The sequence below is a fragment of the Corvus brachyrhynchos genome, unplaced genomic scaffold (genome assembly GCF_000691975.1).
Source record: "Corvus brachyrhynchos isolate BGI_N302 unplaced genomic scaffold, ASM69197v1 scaffold239, whole genome shotgun sequence".
NCBI classification, from domain to species: Eukaryota; Metazoa; Chordata; class Aves; order Passeriformes; family Corvidae; genus Corvus; species Corvus brachyrhynchos.
The window spans coordinates 4,117,860-4,133,433 of record NW_008246057.1 but is presented as its reverse complement, the minus strand read 5'-3'; the positions used below and the strand labels follow the sequence as shown (position 1 = coordinate 4,133,433).

At 42.9% G+C, this 15,574-nt stretch overlaps 1 protein-coding gene across 2 annotated transcripts in view; it reads right to left on the bottom strand.

Annotated features, from left to right (window-relative positions):
• Positions 1–11,443: 11,443 nt before the first annotated feature.
• SLC2A13 (solute carrier family 2 member 13) overlaps positions 11,444–15,574 on the bottom strand; it is a 142,992-nt gene continuing 138,861 nt past the window's right edge. For both annotated transcript variants that reach the window (XM_017745967.1, XM_017745966.1), the window contains exons 8-10: positions 14,792–14,913; positions 14,534–14,686; positions 11,444–13,436 (exon numbers count right to left, since the gene is read on the bottom strand). In XM_017745967.1, coding sequence (XP_017601456.1) covers positions 13,210–13,436; positions 14,534–14,686; positions 14,792–14,913 — 502 coding nt within the window. In that variant the 3' untranslated portion in view covers positions 11,444–13,209. The remainder of the gene's footprint in view (positions 13,437–14,533; positions 14,687–14,791; positions 14,914–15,574) is intronic.

Below are 15,574 nucleotides of genomic sequence, written 5' to 3'. Positions count from 1 at the left end.
CTGATTTCTCTGATGGTGGCATTGTTGCTGGGACTTTTAAACTGTGGTTAGTTTTACACTGAAGTGAGCTACCCAAGTTCAGGCAGATACTCCAGATCTGCAGAGCTGGCCCCTGAGCAGACACATTCCCAGTCTGTGCCTATGAACCTATGGGACAAAGAATGCAGGTTGTAACTGGGAAAAGAGAGACAGTTGCAGCCTATGGATGTATGTGGCGTTTCAAACACTCTTTATTAAGTTATCACTCATATTTATCATCATTTAAAGCCTCTCAGTGGGTATTGCTTATTTTCACTTCAGCCACTGATATAGAATCTCTCACAATCTGTCCAGTTCCAGCCAGGTTCCAACCTGGATTGCACCATTTCCCAATAAGGACTGAAATTCCATTGCTCAGTGCCAGAAACTCACCCTTTGACTGGCTGTAGGTAAGAGCTGCATACATGTCTCTAATGCAATAATTCACCACTTGGGATATGTCAATCACCGTAGATAATCATGTTTCAAAGCCTTTGGATGAGAGTATATAAAATCAAATTACCTTCCCATTTTTACCTGTAACTGCAAAGCAATCAGAAGAAAGAAAACTATCTTTGTAGTGGTTTGTGTGCTGGCAATGATGACAAATAAGGCAGTGTGCTCTTTTTAGCCACTAAAGAAGTATTTGAAGTATTTACATTACTATTATTGCATTAAAAGAGACTTATGCTTTCTCCTTAGCTCAGCACCAGTCTGCCCCTCTGCTGAGGTGCTTTCTTTCCCCTGATTTTTTTGTGACTTCTGGGAAGAGCTGAGTTTGATTTAACAGGAAGTAGTAGACTCAAACTGTGCTTTCTTCAGCTGATAATTCAGCAGCTGATGCTATTAATCCATCAATATTTGCAGCCTACAGCTATGATTGTCATCTCACTATATGCATTCAGGCACCACCAGCTTTCTCTGAGGCAACAGCTTAGGCAGAGGCACTTCTTTTTCATCCATGTCATTCTTCCTGGCAGCATGCTGAGCCTCCAGGGAGGCCATGGAAATATACTTGTTTTTGACTGGGTTTGGAAAGCATCAATTGTAAGTAGAGTTTTAGAAGGGAAAAGGACAGAAGGGTACCAAAAAACAGGAGCATTTGTTTATTGGTGGCAGTCAAATGCTTCTAAATACAGATGGAAAGACTCTCACTGAAAATACTACTGTAAGCTTCAGTCAGAATCAGTTTTAATATGCAGCTTGTAAATTTTTTTCCCTCTAAAATCAGCTCTAATTAGAGTAACCTGCAAGGTAAGGTTTTCTGAATGTCACAAAGAAATTTGTTCATTAATGGACAGTTTGTTGCTGGATGTTCCGCCAAGAGTCTCCACAAACTTCGTAGAAATTCTTATTTCATTTTCATGAAGGATTATCATTATAGGAAATGAGAGGCTTTAGTCTTCATACAAGTAATTATTTCTCTGCTAGAAACTGTGAATTGGCTTTTTAAGGGTTTTAGCACATAGCAGATTGAGGAAGGATGAGTTTTCCTGGAAAAAATATTTAACTCTCTGCATTCAGTGCCTAATCTGTCCCCATGAAAGTCAATGACCTTTCTGCAATACTTCTTCAGCCTCTTCTCCCTGAGAGCCTCTGTCGGGTTAGAGGTGACAATCCCAGTCACCCAAATCAGAGCTTGCTTCTCCAGGGCTGGTGATGAGGAACTCCAGCCAGGTCTCCTGACTCTGAGCTGAACACTGAACATTTGCCCCCTCTCCAGCCCCACTGCAGTGACTCCACACCCAGATTGCGCTTACTCCAGGTGCCATGGCCCTCTGGATGTGCAAGCCAATGGGACCAGCTCGCGGTGAGCTCTCACACAGCACGCAGCTGCAGAGGGTGCTGATACACCAGCTCTTGAGTGACGTGTGGGGAATCTTGGGCCCAAAGACAGAGGGGTGGAGAGTGAGTGAGTCAAGATAAGGCAGGAGGCTGAAAGAGGCCTGTTGAACTATTTAATAGAGCTGAGAGAAAACATGTCCAAATCAACCATTTGTGCACATTTGCAGAGAGAGGGCTGTGATTTACTGCCAGTGTGTCACACTCAGCACATGGGTGCTGGCCTGGCTCAGGGACCCAGAGCTGTGGTTGATCATAGGACAAACCAATATGTCTTATTGCAGAAGATTTATTTCATTTCCTGGGCTGAAGTCATTGTTGGGAAACAGGAGGTCTGTAAGGAGCTTTGCTCTCCAGAGAAGCTGCACTCCCTGCAGAAAAATTAATTTTTTGAGAACCCCAGACCAGCTGAAGCTGGCAGGGATCCCCAAGCTTGCCCAGTGCAAGCCCCACTCATAGCAGGGCCAGCTGGAGCAGGGTACTTTGGGCCATGGCCAGCTGCTATCACCAGACACCCGGACTGGGGCTGAGGAATAAGCCCTGCCAGGTAGGGGACTCCAGGGAAGCTGTGCCTGCTCACAGCAGCTGCTGCAGATGGAGGCAGCCACTGCCTGAGCCATTTCCTCCCTGTGCTGGGAGCAAGGCAGGAGCCTGGGGCTGGAGGAAGAGGAGCTGTAGGTGTATGCGGAGGGAGGCTGGGGGTGCCCCCCCTCTTTGGACACACCCCCTGCCTCTCTTGCCTCTCCTCACACACATTTCTGTGCAGTAATGAAGAGCAGCAGCGTTTCACCCCAACAGCAGCTCGTCCCTGAGTGCACAGCCACAGAGCCTCCTCCAGCAGCCCTGCAGCCTCAGGCTGCACTAACTACGGGCACTCATCACTCTCCCACCAGGGACCGCGGGGGTCCCAATGCCCTCAGCATCTCCCTGTGAATCCCACCGACCACAAGGAAACTTGACAAATGGAGAGAATACAAAAGCTGTCTCCTCTGGTACCAGGCTGGGGGTGGCAGTCAACCTTCACCCAGTTTACAAAAACTTTCCTTGCTCTTGACTTTTTTCCCATCATTTTTAGCTGCCCATGAGAGGAGAGCAGTGGGCACACCAGCCCCAGCTTAGTTCCAAAGCTGCATGGGGCAGCTGCCTCTCACTGAGCCCCCTCAGCCAACCTGCAGGTTATGGGTACCTCAAACACCAGGGAGAGCATGGGAGAAGCCACATCAATCTGATCCTGGCTGCAGTCACATCTTGTGACAATCCAGTAACAGGGCACACTGTCAGACATCCTGGACAATGAAGGAGCTCATTGGGAGCAGTCAGACAGTTTTGATGCCATCTCACCATGAATATATTAAAACAACTACCAATTTCATGGCAATGCTTATTCCAAGGCACCACTTCTCAGTGGGGACCTGGCCACCTGCTGCAGGCCACAACTGCCACTTTAGGGATGGAGAAGTCATCTGGCACTTGCAGGACAGCTCCTTACGTGACTGCCAACAGCCTCCCCTTTGAAACTACAGCTATGCTGAGTGACCCTGAGCGAAGGCTTCAGGCGGAAGATCTGTACATGGGATTTTGTGACAGCTGGATGGGGACGTGGGGTCTCAGCAGCCTCAGCTGTGGAAATGGTTTTGAGAAGAAGGAAAAGCTGCGGGGCTGGGAAGGCTGAAAATGCCACGTTAAGGAGAAGGGCAGGAAGTGCCAACAGAGCAGGGCTTGGCTCACCCTGTTCTTTTTTTACAGATGTGCAAAATTTTAAAAAAATTAAAAATTGAAGACTAAGACAATGAATCTGAGTCCTGGAAAAAAACCCCTATTTTTTAGAGAGAGATTTAGACCTTCAGTCGCTGCAGCCTCAACCCAGTGCCATCTTCTGACTTTGCCTCCCTCTACCCAGGAGAGCTTGACACTGTCCCCTGTCATCACGCATTGGTGTGGCCAAGACACCACATCCCCACACTCACACTTCACTAACCAACCTCCATACCTTATGCCCTACTTCCTTCCTCCAGCCTCTGCTCAGGATTTGCTTTGTGTTCTTTCTGCTCATGTTGCCTTGGCAACCTGATCCAGTCTCAGTTCCACATAGCACCTTGACTATGAAATTTAGCTAATCCAGCCCCCTCTGCCCTCAAATTGCTCATGTATTGCAAACCACCTCACCTCCCTGATGGGCCCCCAAGCTCTCACTGTTCCTTCAGGCATGGGCCTTCCCCACCTCTTCAGCCCCCTTTCTCCACCTTTAATGATATTTAAGTAACGCTCTTTCCAAGGGGAATGGACATGTGATTCACTGCTTTTGTGAAAGTGGGGGGCCTTTGGTTTCCCTTCTCATACCTGAGTCCCCTCAAGGGATGTGCTCCCTTGGCACCAGTGCGCTGCAGCTTCTGCACTCCTTACACTGTGCATAACTCCTGCATCTTTGTAAGGATCTGCTTATTCTGATCTTCTGAAGAATGATCCACACAACAGGGCTCATTCGGAAGCCTTTCATTTCCCTGCCCCCTTTTCTACCTGCAATAAAAGGCACCTAAGCCCCCCACATGTGGTGCTGGTGTTAATGTGTTACAAGACAGTAGGTAGGTCATTTTGGATGTGTGCTCCTCTTTCTTCCTTCATACAATATATATCTTACTGCTCCATGTATGACCCCCTGCTTTTCTGTTTGGCATTAAGGATTCTATCTGAGCTTTCATGGGATATCACAGCACCCAAAATCAGACTGTGCTAGCGAAGGCAAAGGTTTCACACATCAGAAAAACAGATGGATCCTTGTATCCTGAAACCCAGACCCCAAAATCTCCTATAAAAGTATCCAAACAAATTAACCTCACACAGCCCTCCAGATTTTTCTGTCAAAATCAAGATGCAGAAAATATTCCTGGTAGTTCTCTGGTTAACTCTTAAAAGGCAAAAGCTTTCCAAACTTCAGGTCTATACAGAGCTTCTCAAACACACACACATGCAGGTACTGGGTAGGTCACACATGTTCAACAAGCGGGTGAAAACCTGCCCTGGAGACCAGCTAACAAACAGCCCCAGGATGAGGCTGTAGAACTGCTTATAGCGTGTGACTGGTTCCCACAGCGTTCAGCTGTTTGCTTGATGGGCTGAATGTGTTAGTCTGTCCATCAGGAGCAGAGTTGAGATGCCATTTATTTTGGGTCAAGTGGAAGTGAAACTGCAGCAGCTGAGGCACCCGAGCATGTTTGTGCAGAGAGCTCTGCATGGCTGAGAGGTGACTGGAAGGAAACCAGCTCAGGGGACGATCAGCAGCAGGGCTCTTCAACCAGCCCGGAGCAACTCAGCAGGTGACTGCTGAGATTAGAGAAAAAGAACCTTTTTTTTTAGGCTTGTCTTTAAGTTCCCCACTTACTTCCCACAAACTGTAGGAGCCTTGAAAGAAGCACCTTATGCCTTGCACAAAGCAAAGGCCACACAGCACTGTATGGGTGACTTTAGTTTGGATGGAGCATCACCCAGCCCTCATACCAGGAGGGTCTGATCCTGAAAATGTTCACAAAGATTTGGAGCAACTGCTCTTACTGCCTGCGGTTCAGTTCTACAGAAGTGAGGATGCATTTGGCAAAAATCAATCCATCAGTAGTTGCTTTGTGATAGTAGATGGAGCAGAGAGAAATGGCAGAAGGCAAAAAAATAAGAGTGTTTAACAGCAGAGCCCCCAGATTTTCATTATCCCACAAAGATGCCATGTAGTTTTGGTGACAAGTAATATGAAGTGCAGCCACTCATCACCTTTATAAGCACTATCAGCCAGAAACCCAGAAACAGAAGCTGTCAGTGCACAACAATAAGCTGCCTCGCTCCCCTCCTGGAGATAAGCACTGTCACAGATACAGGATTGCCGAGCAGTCTCCCACTGCCAGCATCTCCCCACTGGCTGTAATCTCTCTGCATCCTGGACCAAAAGGCTACAGCTCTGCCAGAGCCAACTCTGGATCTTGCCAGGATTCGATTAAAGTACCTGTGGTAGGTGGAGGTAACAGAACCATTTTCCACTTGTTCTCGTGCGTGTGATCCCTCTGTCGCCCTGGGGAGCGCAGCCAGGGCAGCCCCAGCACAGCACAGTCACAGTCATGCTGCTCTTTGTTAGCCATCAAACTGATTCCAGCAATTTTCTTAATAAAACACACAGAGTTAGGACATTTCCCCATTAGAAAACAGCACCTCCTGCTCTTTTCCCAGTCCATAATCAAGTCTGATGGTGTAAATTGCTGTAAGGAAACGGGTCTGTTTGCACAGAGGACATTGCAAACCCATGGCAGGACATCGGGACAGTTGGCAGCTCTGCATGCTGCATTCAGCTCTTCAAACAAATCCTCCAGAAAGGAAGGAATACTTACCTGGTGTCACAGAACCATTCTCTGATTCAAAACATGTCCTATTAAGATCATATTCAAAGTTATTCTCACCCTTCCCTTTTTTCAGGCAAGCCCATGGCCTATCTGAGCTCATTTTGCTGAGCAATGCAAAACTGCCACCCTAAAAGTGGACCCGAATACCCAAACAAATGAAACCTTGAGAAAAATTGTGTAATTAAGTATCTCACTTTTTATTTTGTTCATTTACACTTCTGGCACTGACAATTCTTTGAAGATATTTATTTTTATGTAAAGACCAAACTTCATTAAAGCAATCAGAAGTCAATTAAATAATTTTACATCACTTAAGTTTCAGAAAATGTACAACACTTTCATACATTATAGGCTTGACCGGTTGGAAATTAAAATGGCACATGTTTGATATGGTTAAGAAATGACTTGGACAACCCAGCAAATTGTTTTGCCAAAACCTGTTTTGTACTGAATACCACAGCCCGTGCCCAGGGATTACAGTGTGCCTGATGGCACCATGTGCACATTACTATTCAGCATGGAACTATTACTATCAATTTGGTCCCCAATAATGTCTCAAATATTCTACATGGCATTTGTCACACAAAGATCCAGTTAACCATTTTGTAGAGGAGTGAGATTCACAATGGAAAGCAGAGACATGACTCGTGCCACTTCCCAGCGATGTCCCGGACCAGCAGGACACTGAGCACATGGAGAATATCAAGCACATGAATAATCCTATCAGTTTCATGGGGACTCTTGGAACACTTGAAATCAAACAGAAGGCAGGCGTGCACTAGGCAGGGCCCGCAGTGAACACAGCACCCCAGCACCATGAAACCATCTCGTTTCACACCTGCTGAGGATCCATGAAGTTTCTCCTGCAGAAGTCACGATGATGATCATACATTCAGTCCTCTACAAAGTCTGTGTCATGTTTAAGGCAGCAAGAGAAATTTGCCTTCATTTTAACGCTTCAGAAACAGATGGTTCCTTTAGAAATAGGTGGACAATATTCATAATTCATCAGTATGCTCCTTATTTATATAAATGTGATGAAAAGCCAAAGCAAATTTTGACAAAATGTTTCTCAACAAAATCAAGGAGTGTAACTGAACTGGAGGTGAAGCTTTAAAATTACATGTGCCAGATCATTCACATGTAACATACTGTCTAGGGACAATGTGAAAAAGCAGGGATTTAGATGAAGTCTTATTCTTGAGGCTTGACTCTTGTCAAACTTCCCCTGGCATGAGTGAGCTCTACTGAAGCCAACGAGTGAGCACCTCTGATGAGAGGTGTGAGTAAGATTAAAAACATGCCGCCGTTCACACTAACAGGTCATTGTGGCTAAAGTATATTCTCATATACAGAATTCTGCAACACTATTAACACCCATTTACAAAACACTACAGTGATGGTTATTGGCACATAAAAAACTCCTTCTCTATATGAAAACATACACAAAATAGATAAGAACTGCCATTTTTTTTTCAGACTTTTAAAATCTATATATAGTTGCCTTTGAGGAATTTTAACCCCCAGTATCACAAACAACAATATTTCTTTAACAATGTTCACCTAGAATTTTACTGTGCTGACATTTTTAACACTGCCACAATCTAGACCACTTGTGGATTATGCTTAACTGTACTGTACACAAGGTGATGAAGATTGATAGAAAACCACTAAGATTTTTGCACAAAAATATGACTTGTTAAAATCCAGAGAACAATTGAGTCACTTTATAGGCAGCAGCTACATGTAAGCTGTAAATGTTACCCGCAATAAAAACACATTTTGCCATAAAGCACATATTGTGGCATTATCTGCTTCTGGCCTGGTACGCAAAGCTTGATTTTCTTCCCAATGCAGAGGAATGGGTTTGGTTAGCTTGACTCTCTCAGAAAAAAAGTGCACACATATCTTACTCTTTGAAGTGCTTTGCAGCACTGTCTCTTCTGCCATGATTTCTACCCCGAGATCAATCTCTGCTGCAAAGATTCTGCCTCTTCTGCAGTAGTGATGTTCAGCCAACGAAGCCTCTTATGCAAGTAAAATTTCAAGAGCACTGATGTTGAGAAGTTGAAAGCTGGGCAAAAAGCTGAGAAGTACAGGGTCTGTCTTTTCCTTGCCCACTGAATGCCTGTGGGACTGCACCCAGTACTCCCATGGCCTAAGGCAAGACCCTTGCTCAGGGCCTGTAGCAGCGCCTGAAGGTCAGAACTTCTCCCCAGTGCTCAGCCCAAGTGACTACAAATGGCAAAAGAGATTTCACCAGGGGAAAACTTACTAGCTTTGCCAATTCCACTGCCACATCCTCACCTCCACACAGGCATGGGAGAGGAGCACTAGAGTGCTTCTTCTCCTGACAGTCCCACCATTCCTATCCACAGGACCAAGCACAGTCCCTTGCCCCATCATCCTCACCCCACAAGGGAGACAAGCCAGAGACTACTGTTGGCTACAACACCCATCTTTACTGAAACATGAATTTGTGGTGCTTTTGACACATCATTTCCTTCTTCTTCCCTCCCAACCCCAACTCCTACATGAGTGAAATGCTGCATTATCAACCCATGCAAAAATAAGTTAGTGTTGGCACAATGGTCCTTTGTGATTTACCCTTTCTTGCCCCACAATTTCTGCCAGCACTGTCACTGCACCTCCCAAGGAAATGACATCTACGAGAGTGACCAATCCAAGGTGCCCGCACAGCAATGCAACTCCAGCCCTCCAAACGACTCGTGGGCCTTGCTTTGACTCTATCTATTTTCAAAACAGGTTTGGTTCTCTTGTTAAAGGATTATTTTGATCAACAAAGTGACAAGGGGAAGAAAAAAGTGGCAAATTATCTCCTCCCCCCAACACATTTTGAATTTCGGCGTGGTGAACTAACTACTATATGCAAATTAAAGTGAATTAAATTTAAAAATATTAAAAATGCATCAGGACTTGTTTCTTTTATACTTGGTGTTAGCTCACAACATGTAGAGTCAATAGATAATTCAGAATTAAAATATCTCAAATTGTTGTATATAATCAATATGCCTAACTCTACCAGCAGTATTATTCTAGCACTCCTGATGCACAGAATACCTGAATTATGTGTGCAGTCCTTGTGAAGAAACAATTTCACATCTTCTGCAGAAAGCTTTCAATAAAAGAAAATTGTGCTTAGACATATTATTTATGCTACTTCATAATTTAAAGTCTTGTAGTAAGAAATTATTCAGCTACACTGTATTCTTATTCTTCTATCTGGAATGTTACTAAGTCTACCTTTAGCAAAAATCTCTTCAAACTTAAAATACACATAAATATAAAAAATATTTGCAAAATAGAAACATTTTTCTAATTTTCTTCATAAACTCTAAATGTTCACAGATTCTAAAAATAAAGCCCTAACAGCATAAGATTAACTTGAAGTATCTTATTTCATTTTTAATACACATGATGCTTGGTATTATGTTCTGTGTTTCTAAGGTACGGAATGCTGTCTTGGTGTGAAGTAACCCCAAAAGGAAGACTTAAACCCAGCTCTCTGTGGGCACAGAACAGGGAGGGACAATAAAGAAGCCAATATATAGCCAGGAGGCTGTATTTTGTAGCCTCTTGGCCAGTAGCAGTGAAGAATAAAATGCATGTTTCAATCGCTATGTCTTGTGAGAAAGGACAGGGGATACAAACCTTCAGAAAGCTGTTTTCAGTAAGACTGAACCTGTGTGAGAAAATGAGCCCAGCGCTGTACGCGCCGAGCACCCCTTTGAGAATGTCCGTGAAGCAAGGCTGGCAGACAGAGACGGTCTTCTGCTGCTAAAAAGCCCCAGCACTGCCTGCAAAACAGAAGAGGCTGCTGACCCCGTGGCAGTGACCTTTCCAGCGACTTCCCTTCCATTATGCCCAACACCTGCAGCGGTTCCTCTCCCTGTGGGCACAAGCGCGAGGTGAGCGCTGACACGGGACCGGCACCGGGACGCCGGGTCCCGCCTTGCTCCCGCTCCAACAAAACACATCAAGCAAGGGAACGTTCACAGGTGTGAAGGTGAGTGTGGGCTTGTGCTTTTGGGGTGATCAGAACCCTAACTCCCCATTCCCAGAAGCCAGTAAATACCCACTTAAACCTATCAACTATGTAAGCACAGGCTAGCTGTTACACACCTGTTCACACACTGCACTAAGTAACAAAAGTGCTCCCCACACAGGTCTTCAAACACATACTTCCTGGTTTCAGAAAAAAATTAATTTCTCCTTAAAATGATTTTGTTCTTGTCTGTGTCAAGCATCTCTTTTTCTCATTTTGGGTACTGCACCTTCAGTGAAGGCTTCAGCAAGGTGACAGCCTAACAGAGACATCCCCAGCGGGGGCATTTGTAGAGAGAGGTCTGAGGACCTGAGCGTTTTCAATAGATAGATCTGGAGATCTCAGCATTTTCTGTAGCTGGTGCTTTCAAGCATAAAAATACTGTGCACTTTAAAGGGAGGCAAGATGGAAGGCATGAGAATCCAGCCCTGTCACCACACAGGAGATGTTCAAGGTCGAGCTGCTCTTTGCAAAGATTCATTTGAAATTCCCTCTGTCCCCTATGTTTTTCCCTTTTAGCCCCAGTCACATCACAGAAGGATTCTTTAAAATGTTTTCTTTCCAAAAATATTTCTCTGATTAACAAAAAAGAAAAAACGAAAACAAAACAAAACAAAACACACCCAATCCCTGAAGGTCAGTACTTGGACAGTAAGAACTCCCCCCATAGAAGATTAGATAACATAATGTTAGACTTCTTTACAACAAAATTCCATGTTATCCAATAAAAATAACCTAGTAACAAATGTCCAGGCTTGGTTTTGATAACAATCCTACATTAAAAATATTTTTTAACCCAAGAAAAACCCACAAACCAAATCTCTAAAAGCTAATGAACCTAATGACTTCTTTAATCTTTACACAATGAAAAATAAACGTATTTTTACCAAATAAATGGGCATCAGCCCACAGGCAGAGGAATTTCTCCACAAAGGCAAATGTTTCAAAGATAAGAATTTGAATTGTTGATGCTTTCAAACTCATATCTTTGAAGACTTAAAGCAATGAGGACAAGACAAGGAAAAAAAATAACAGTATTTTTATGTAGCTGCATAAAATTCAATTTGCCAAGGCAAGTAATCATGACAGGCAAATAAAATACCATTTATATTTTCATTACCATGCTAAAGGTAGCCAATTCCAAAAATATTTCTCTGATTAACAAAAAAGAAAAAACGAAAACAAAACAAAACAAAACACACCCAATCCCTGAAGGTCAGTACTTGGACAGTAAGAACTCCCCCCATAGAAGATTAGATAACATAATGTTAGACTTCTTTACAACAAAATTCCATGTTATCCAATAAAAATAACCTAGTAACAAATGTCCAGGCTTGGTTTTGATAACAATCCTACATTAAAAATATTTTTTAACCCAAGAAAAACCCACAAACCAAATCTCTAAAAGCTAATGAACCTAATGACTTCTTTAATCTTTACACAATGAAAAATAAACGTATTTTTACCAAATAAATGGGCATCAGCCCACAGGCAGAGGAATTTCTCCACAAAGGCAAATGTTTCAAAGATAAGAATTTGAATTGTTGATGCTTTCAAACTCATATCTTTGAAGACTTAAAGCAATGAGGACAAGACAAGGAAAAAAAAATAACAGTATTTTTATGTAGCTGCATAAAATTCAATTTGCCAAGGCAAGTAATCATGACAGGCAAATAAAATACCATTTATATTTTCATTACCATGCTAAAGGTAGCCAATTTAGTTTTGTGCCTGACATTTTCTTGACAAGTCTGCAATGCTTCAGTAAGGCAATTAACATGAGATGCAGGCTTCTGCCCATTGCTAGTATTTCTCTTTAGAACCAGCAAGACACCAGTTGACTATGGAAATTTTGAAGAAAAATGTGCTGGGAGTCATTTACTCTGCACATATGAAGATAAACTGAAGGCAATAATTACTCACAAGCAAAAGGCACAGGAGGGATGACCACTGTGCATTTAGCAGCACTAAACCCTCTCCCCTCCTTCTCTTTCTTTTAGCGAACAGTATTTTTGTGTTCAAAACTAGGCACAAACCAATATTTTCAAATGCTAAAAAGGAAAACAAATAGAATTTTTTTCTAACTGAAGCCTCTATGTTGTACCTAGCAATATGTACCAGTACATTTGTATGTGTGGCCACATACTGAGCTCTGTTTTCCTGCTGTCAGTAATTAATTTTTCCAGTTTCTCTCACAAACATAAACTCCCAACTGCAGTGTGTACTCAGGAGCAGCAGTGGGTGGATAACCCGGTGTAGCACAGACACACATCACCCTAGTGAATCCCCATCCAGGAGAGTATGGCTCTCTACTTGTTATCTCAAATAAATAATGGAAATTCTCTTTGGGTAAATTTGGGAAATGTCCCTCTGATGGATACAGCTAGTATTTGTATTTTCCCAATCAGCTAAACCTTTTAATTGGTTACTGTTACAGCAGCTTACGCATTCGTCCTTCGTTGTACTGCACAGCAGAGCTTCTTCCTTGGCTCCTATGGGATGGGGATCTGACAGCTGTCAGCTGCTTTCTCATCAGCCAGTCAATTATTTTAGCTTTTGTCAGTATTGGAGATAAGGACAGCCTCTGACCATCTAGAATAGCCTTCTGTATTCATCTGGTACAGTGCACCCTACTAAACACCTGGGGATGCAAGAGTGTCACACACACTTGGTAAAGTCACATAACTGTGGAATTCAATCTCTTTTGGAAGCCATTGCTTTTAGTTATCAAGAAAACGCTAGCATATTGAATTTCCTCCCAAATGGAGCATTTTTGAACATGAAGGCATTTCTAAATATACAGTAGAAAGGAGAACCAGACCAGAAGCAGGGCAGTGAGGTCATCAGAGAGCTGCTTTTTCCCCAGAAGGCTTTTAAATGATTAAATACATCAGCAGCTGAAAATTATTCCACATCAGAAGCATCATTGTCAGAAAGATGGTAATTACTTCCCTTCACCCGAATATACTCAATATACCTCCCTTCATCAGAATCCGACATACCACATGTACATAGCCTGCTTTCAAACAAAGACTCAATTTCCTCCAGTTTTTTCCCTTTAGTCTCAGGAAGGCAGCCGTAGATGAAAACCAGTCCCAAGGCAGCAAACCCTGTGTAGAGGAGGAAGGCTCCTGCAATGTAAAACAATTGTTGAAGTCAGTTACAGAGGCTCCTATCCCTTCTTTGTGACAGAGCAGAGGGAGTGACAGAAGCAGCAGGCTGTGGCTTCAAAGGAGAGTGTAAAAGCAAAGGCTGGAGCAGCAGGGTTACAACAATGAGCTGTTGCTGTAGGAGAAAGACTCTTTATTGCCCCATTCCTCAGCAAAGTAAATTGACAAAGGCAATTCCAATGCAAGTGAAAGGTAATAATACACATCCTTTCTGGGCAAGTCACTCTGCTCTTAAAATAAACAGCAATTAGATAATCACATGCCCAAATAAAAGAAAGCAGATGTGAAAGGCAAGAGCTTCCTTAGTTTGTCTTGACAGTGAAGGACACATTAAGACAACTCCTCAAAATGTAAAGCTCTAGCAAAAGAATGAGTCAGGATTAAAATAGTACTTGTAACTCTTACACCTAATTATTATTTTAAAGTGCTTTGTGGTGGCAATTAATACTGAGAGAGAGCTTGTTCCTGTCCACAATCCACCATACCCAGAGGGGCAGAGCAGGTACCAAAGAGCCAACAAACATTTACCTCGTGTTGCTAGACTGATGGCTCAAAGGAATAACAAGTAGAGCTGAAAGGCTCTGCACTAGTAAGGATGTGAAGGTCACATCAACTCCCTGGCAGCTTAATGTGATTTAAATGACTTATACTGGTGTGGCTGAGCTGTAACCAGACAAACACTCCACAGGCTCCCACAGACAGCACTTTATCAACAGCTGTATTTCTGCAAGGACCATACGATACTGGCCTTGGATGCTGTCACCTTAAGTGGGAATCAGCATTATTTCACTAAGTCAAAAGTGGTTTTTTTCCCAGTTCTTCTGTTTTAATCAACTGTCTAGATTCTCAGTTAAGGACAGAAAGAAATGTCTGTTACGAAATCTGGACCAAACTCTGTGATCCAAGTGGGTTGCATCAGATCTCTAGTCTTTAAACCACAGTGGTTTGAGAACATGGCTTTGACACTTCATAGCACAACCAGTGGAGAGACCCAGAATCCAGAGAAAATCTCTGTGCCAATGGCAGTACTGCACATATGGACACGTACTGTTACTCACCATAGTATGTCAGATACTCAGCTGTATGCAGAAATGTCAGTGACACGAGCACATTGAAAACCCAGTTGACTCCAGAAGAACATGCGTTTCCTGTACTTCTAGCCCAAAGTGGATAAATTTCAGAATTGACAGTCCAGGGCATAGGACCCATCCCTATGAATTAGGGAAAAAAAGATCGATCTGACTTTAATGGCTGGACTCAAAAAAAAAGTAACATGTAGCCTCACTATTTGACATTTTAAACAAGTATTTTCTTACCAGGTGCAAAGAAAACCAAATACAAGATAAGGCCTAGAAGTGCTGTCCAAGAGTACGGAGTGGGGCAGAAGTTGTATGCCCAAAACAAATCTTCCTTTTTGAATACGGTTTCATTTGAACACCTGAAAATCAACAAAAACCCTTTTTATTAAGGAATATTCAAGGCAATAGTTGACATTGCAATATAAACATGGCAAGTAATGTCTTAATAAAAGCTGGCCAATGTACAAGTAAGATAAAAAAACTTAATCCCTGTTAATTTATCAAGATCTTTGAGCAAAGTTCTACACTCAGAAACGTGTTTTTTTTCTCAAGCCTGGTCTTAGGAAGAGTAATCAGCACAACATTCATGAATTTAAACACTTGCCTTGTATTTACAGATCTTCAAACAACCAGTCTTTACTACACAAGTGGCAATGCCAAAGCCAACAAGACCAATTCACAGGAATATCACACAGTGCAAAACTAGCTGCAGGAGCAGGACTTCTGCTAAAGATGCTGCACACAAAGATTTAAGGTCAGGTGAAAATTAGTCCTTGCATTACTGATGAACCAACTACATGCTGCACACTTCAGGTGTAATCAGCAGTGTCTATGGAGTGTGCCAGGGTTAAGTGAAGTTATGAAGAAAAGAGGTGTGTATTTTCCTTCCTACACAGTGAAATAGTTTAGAAGAAGGTAGCACTTGTAATCAGCTACTGAAAGAAAATATGTCTCTATTTCAAGGACCATGTGGAAATTCCATATTTCAAGGAATAGGTATAAGATCAGATATTTCCCTCT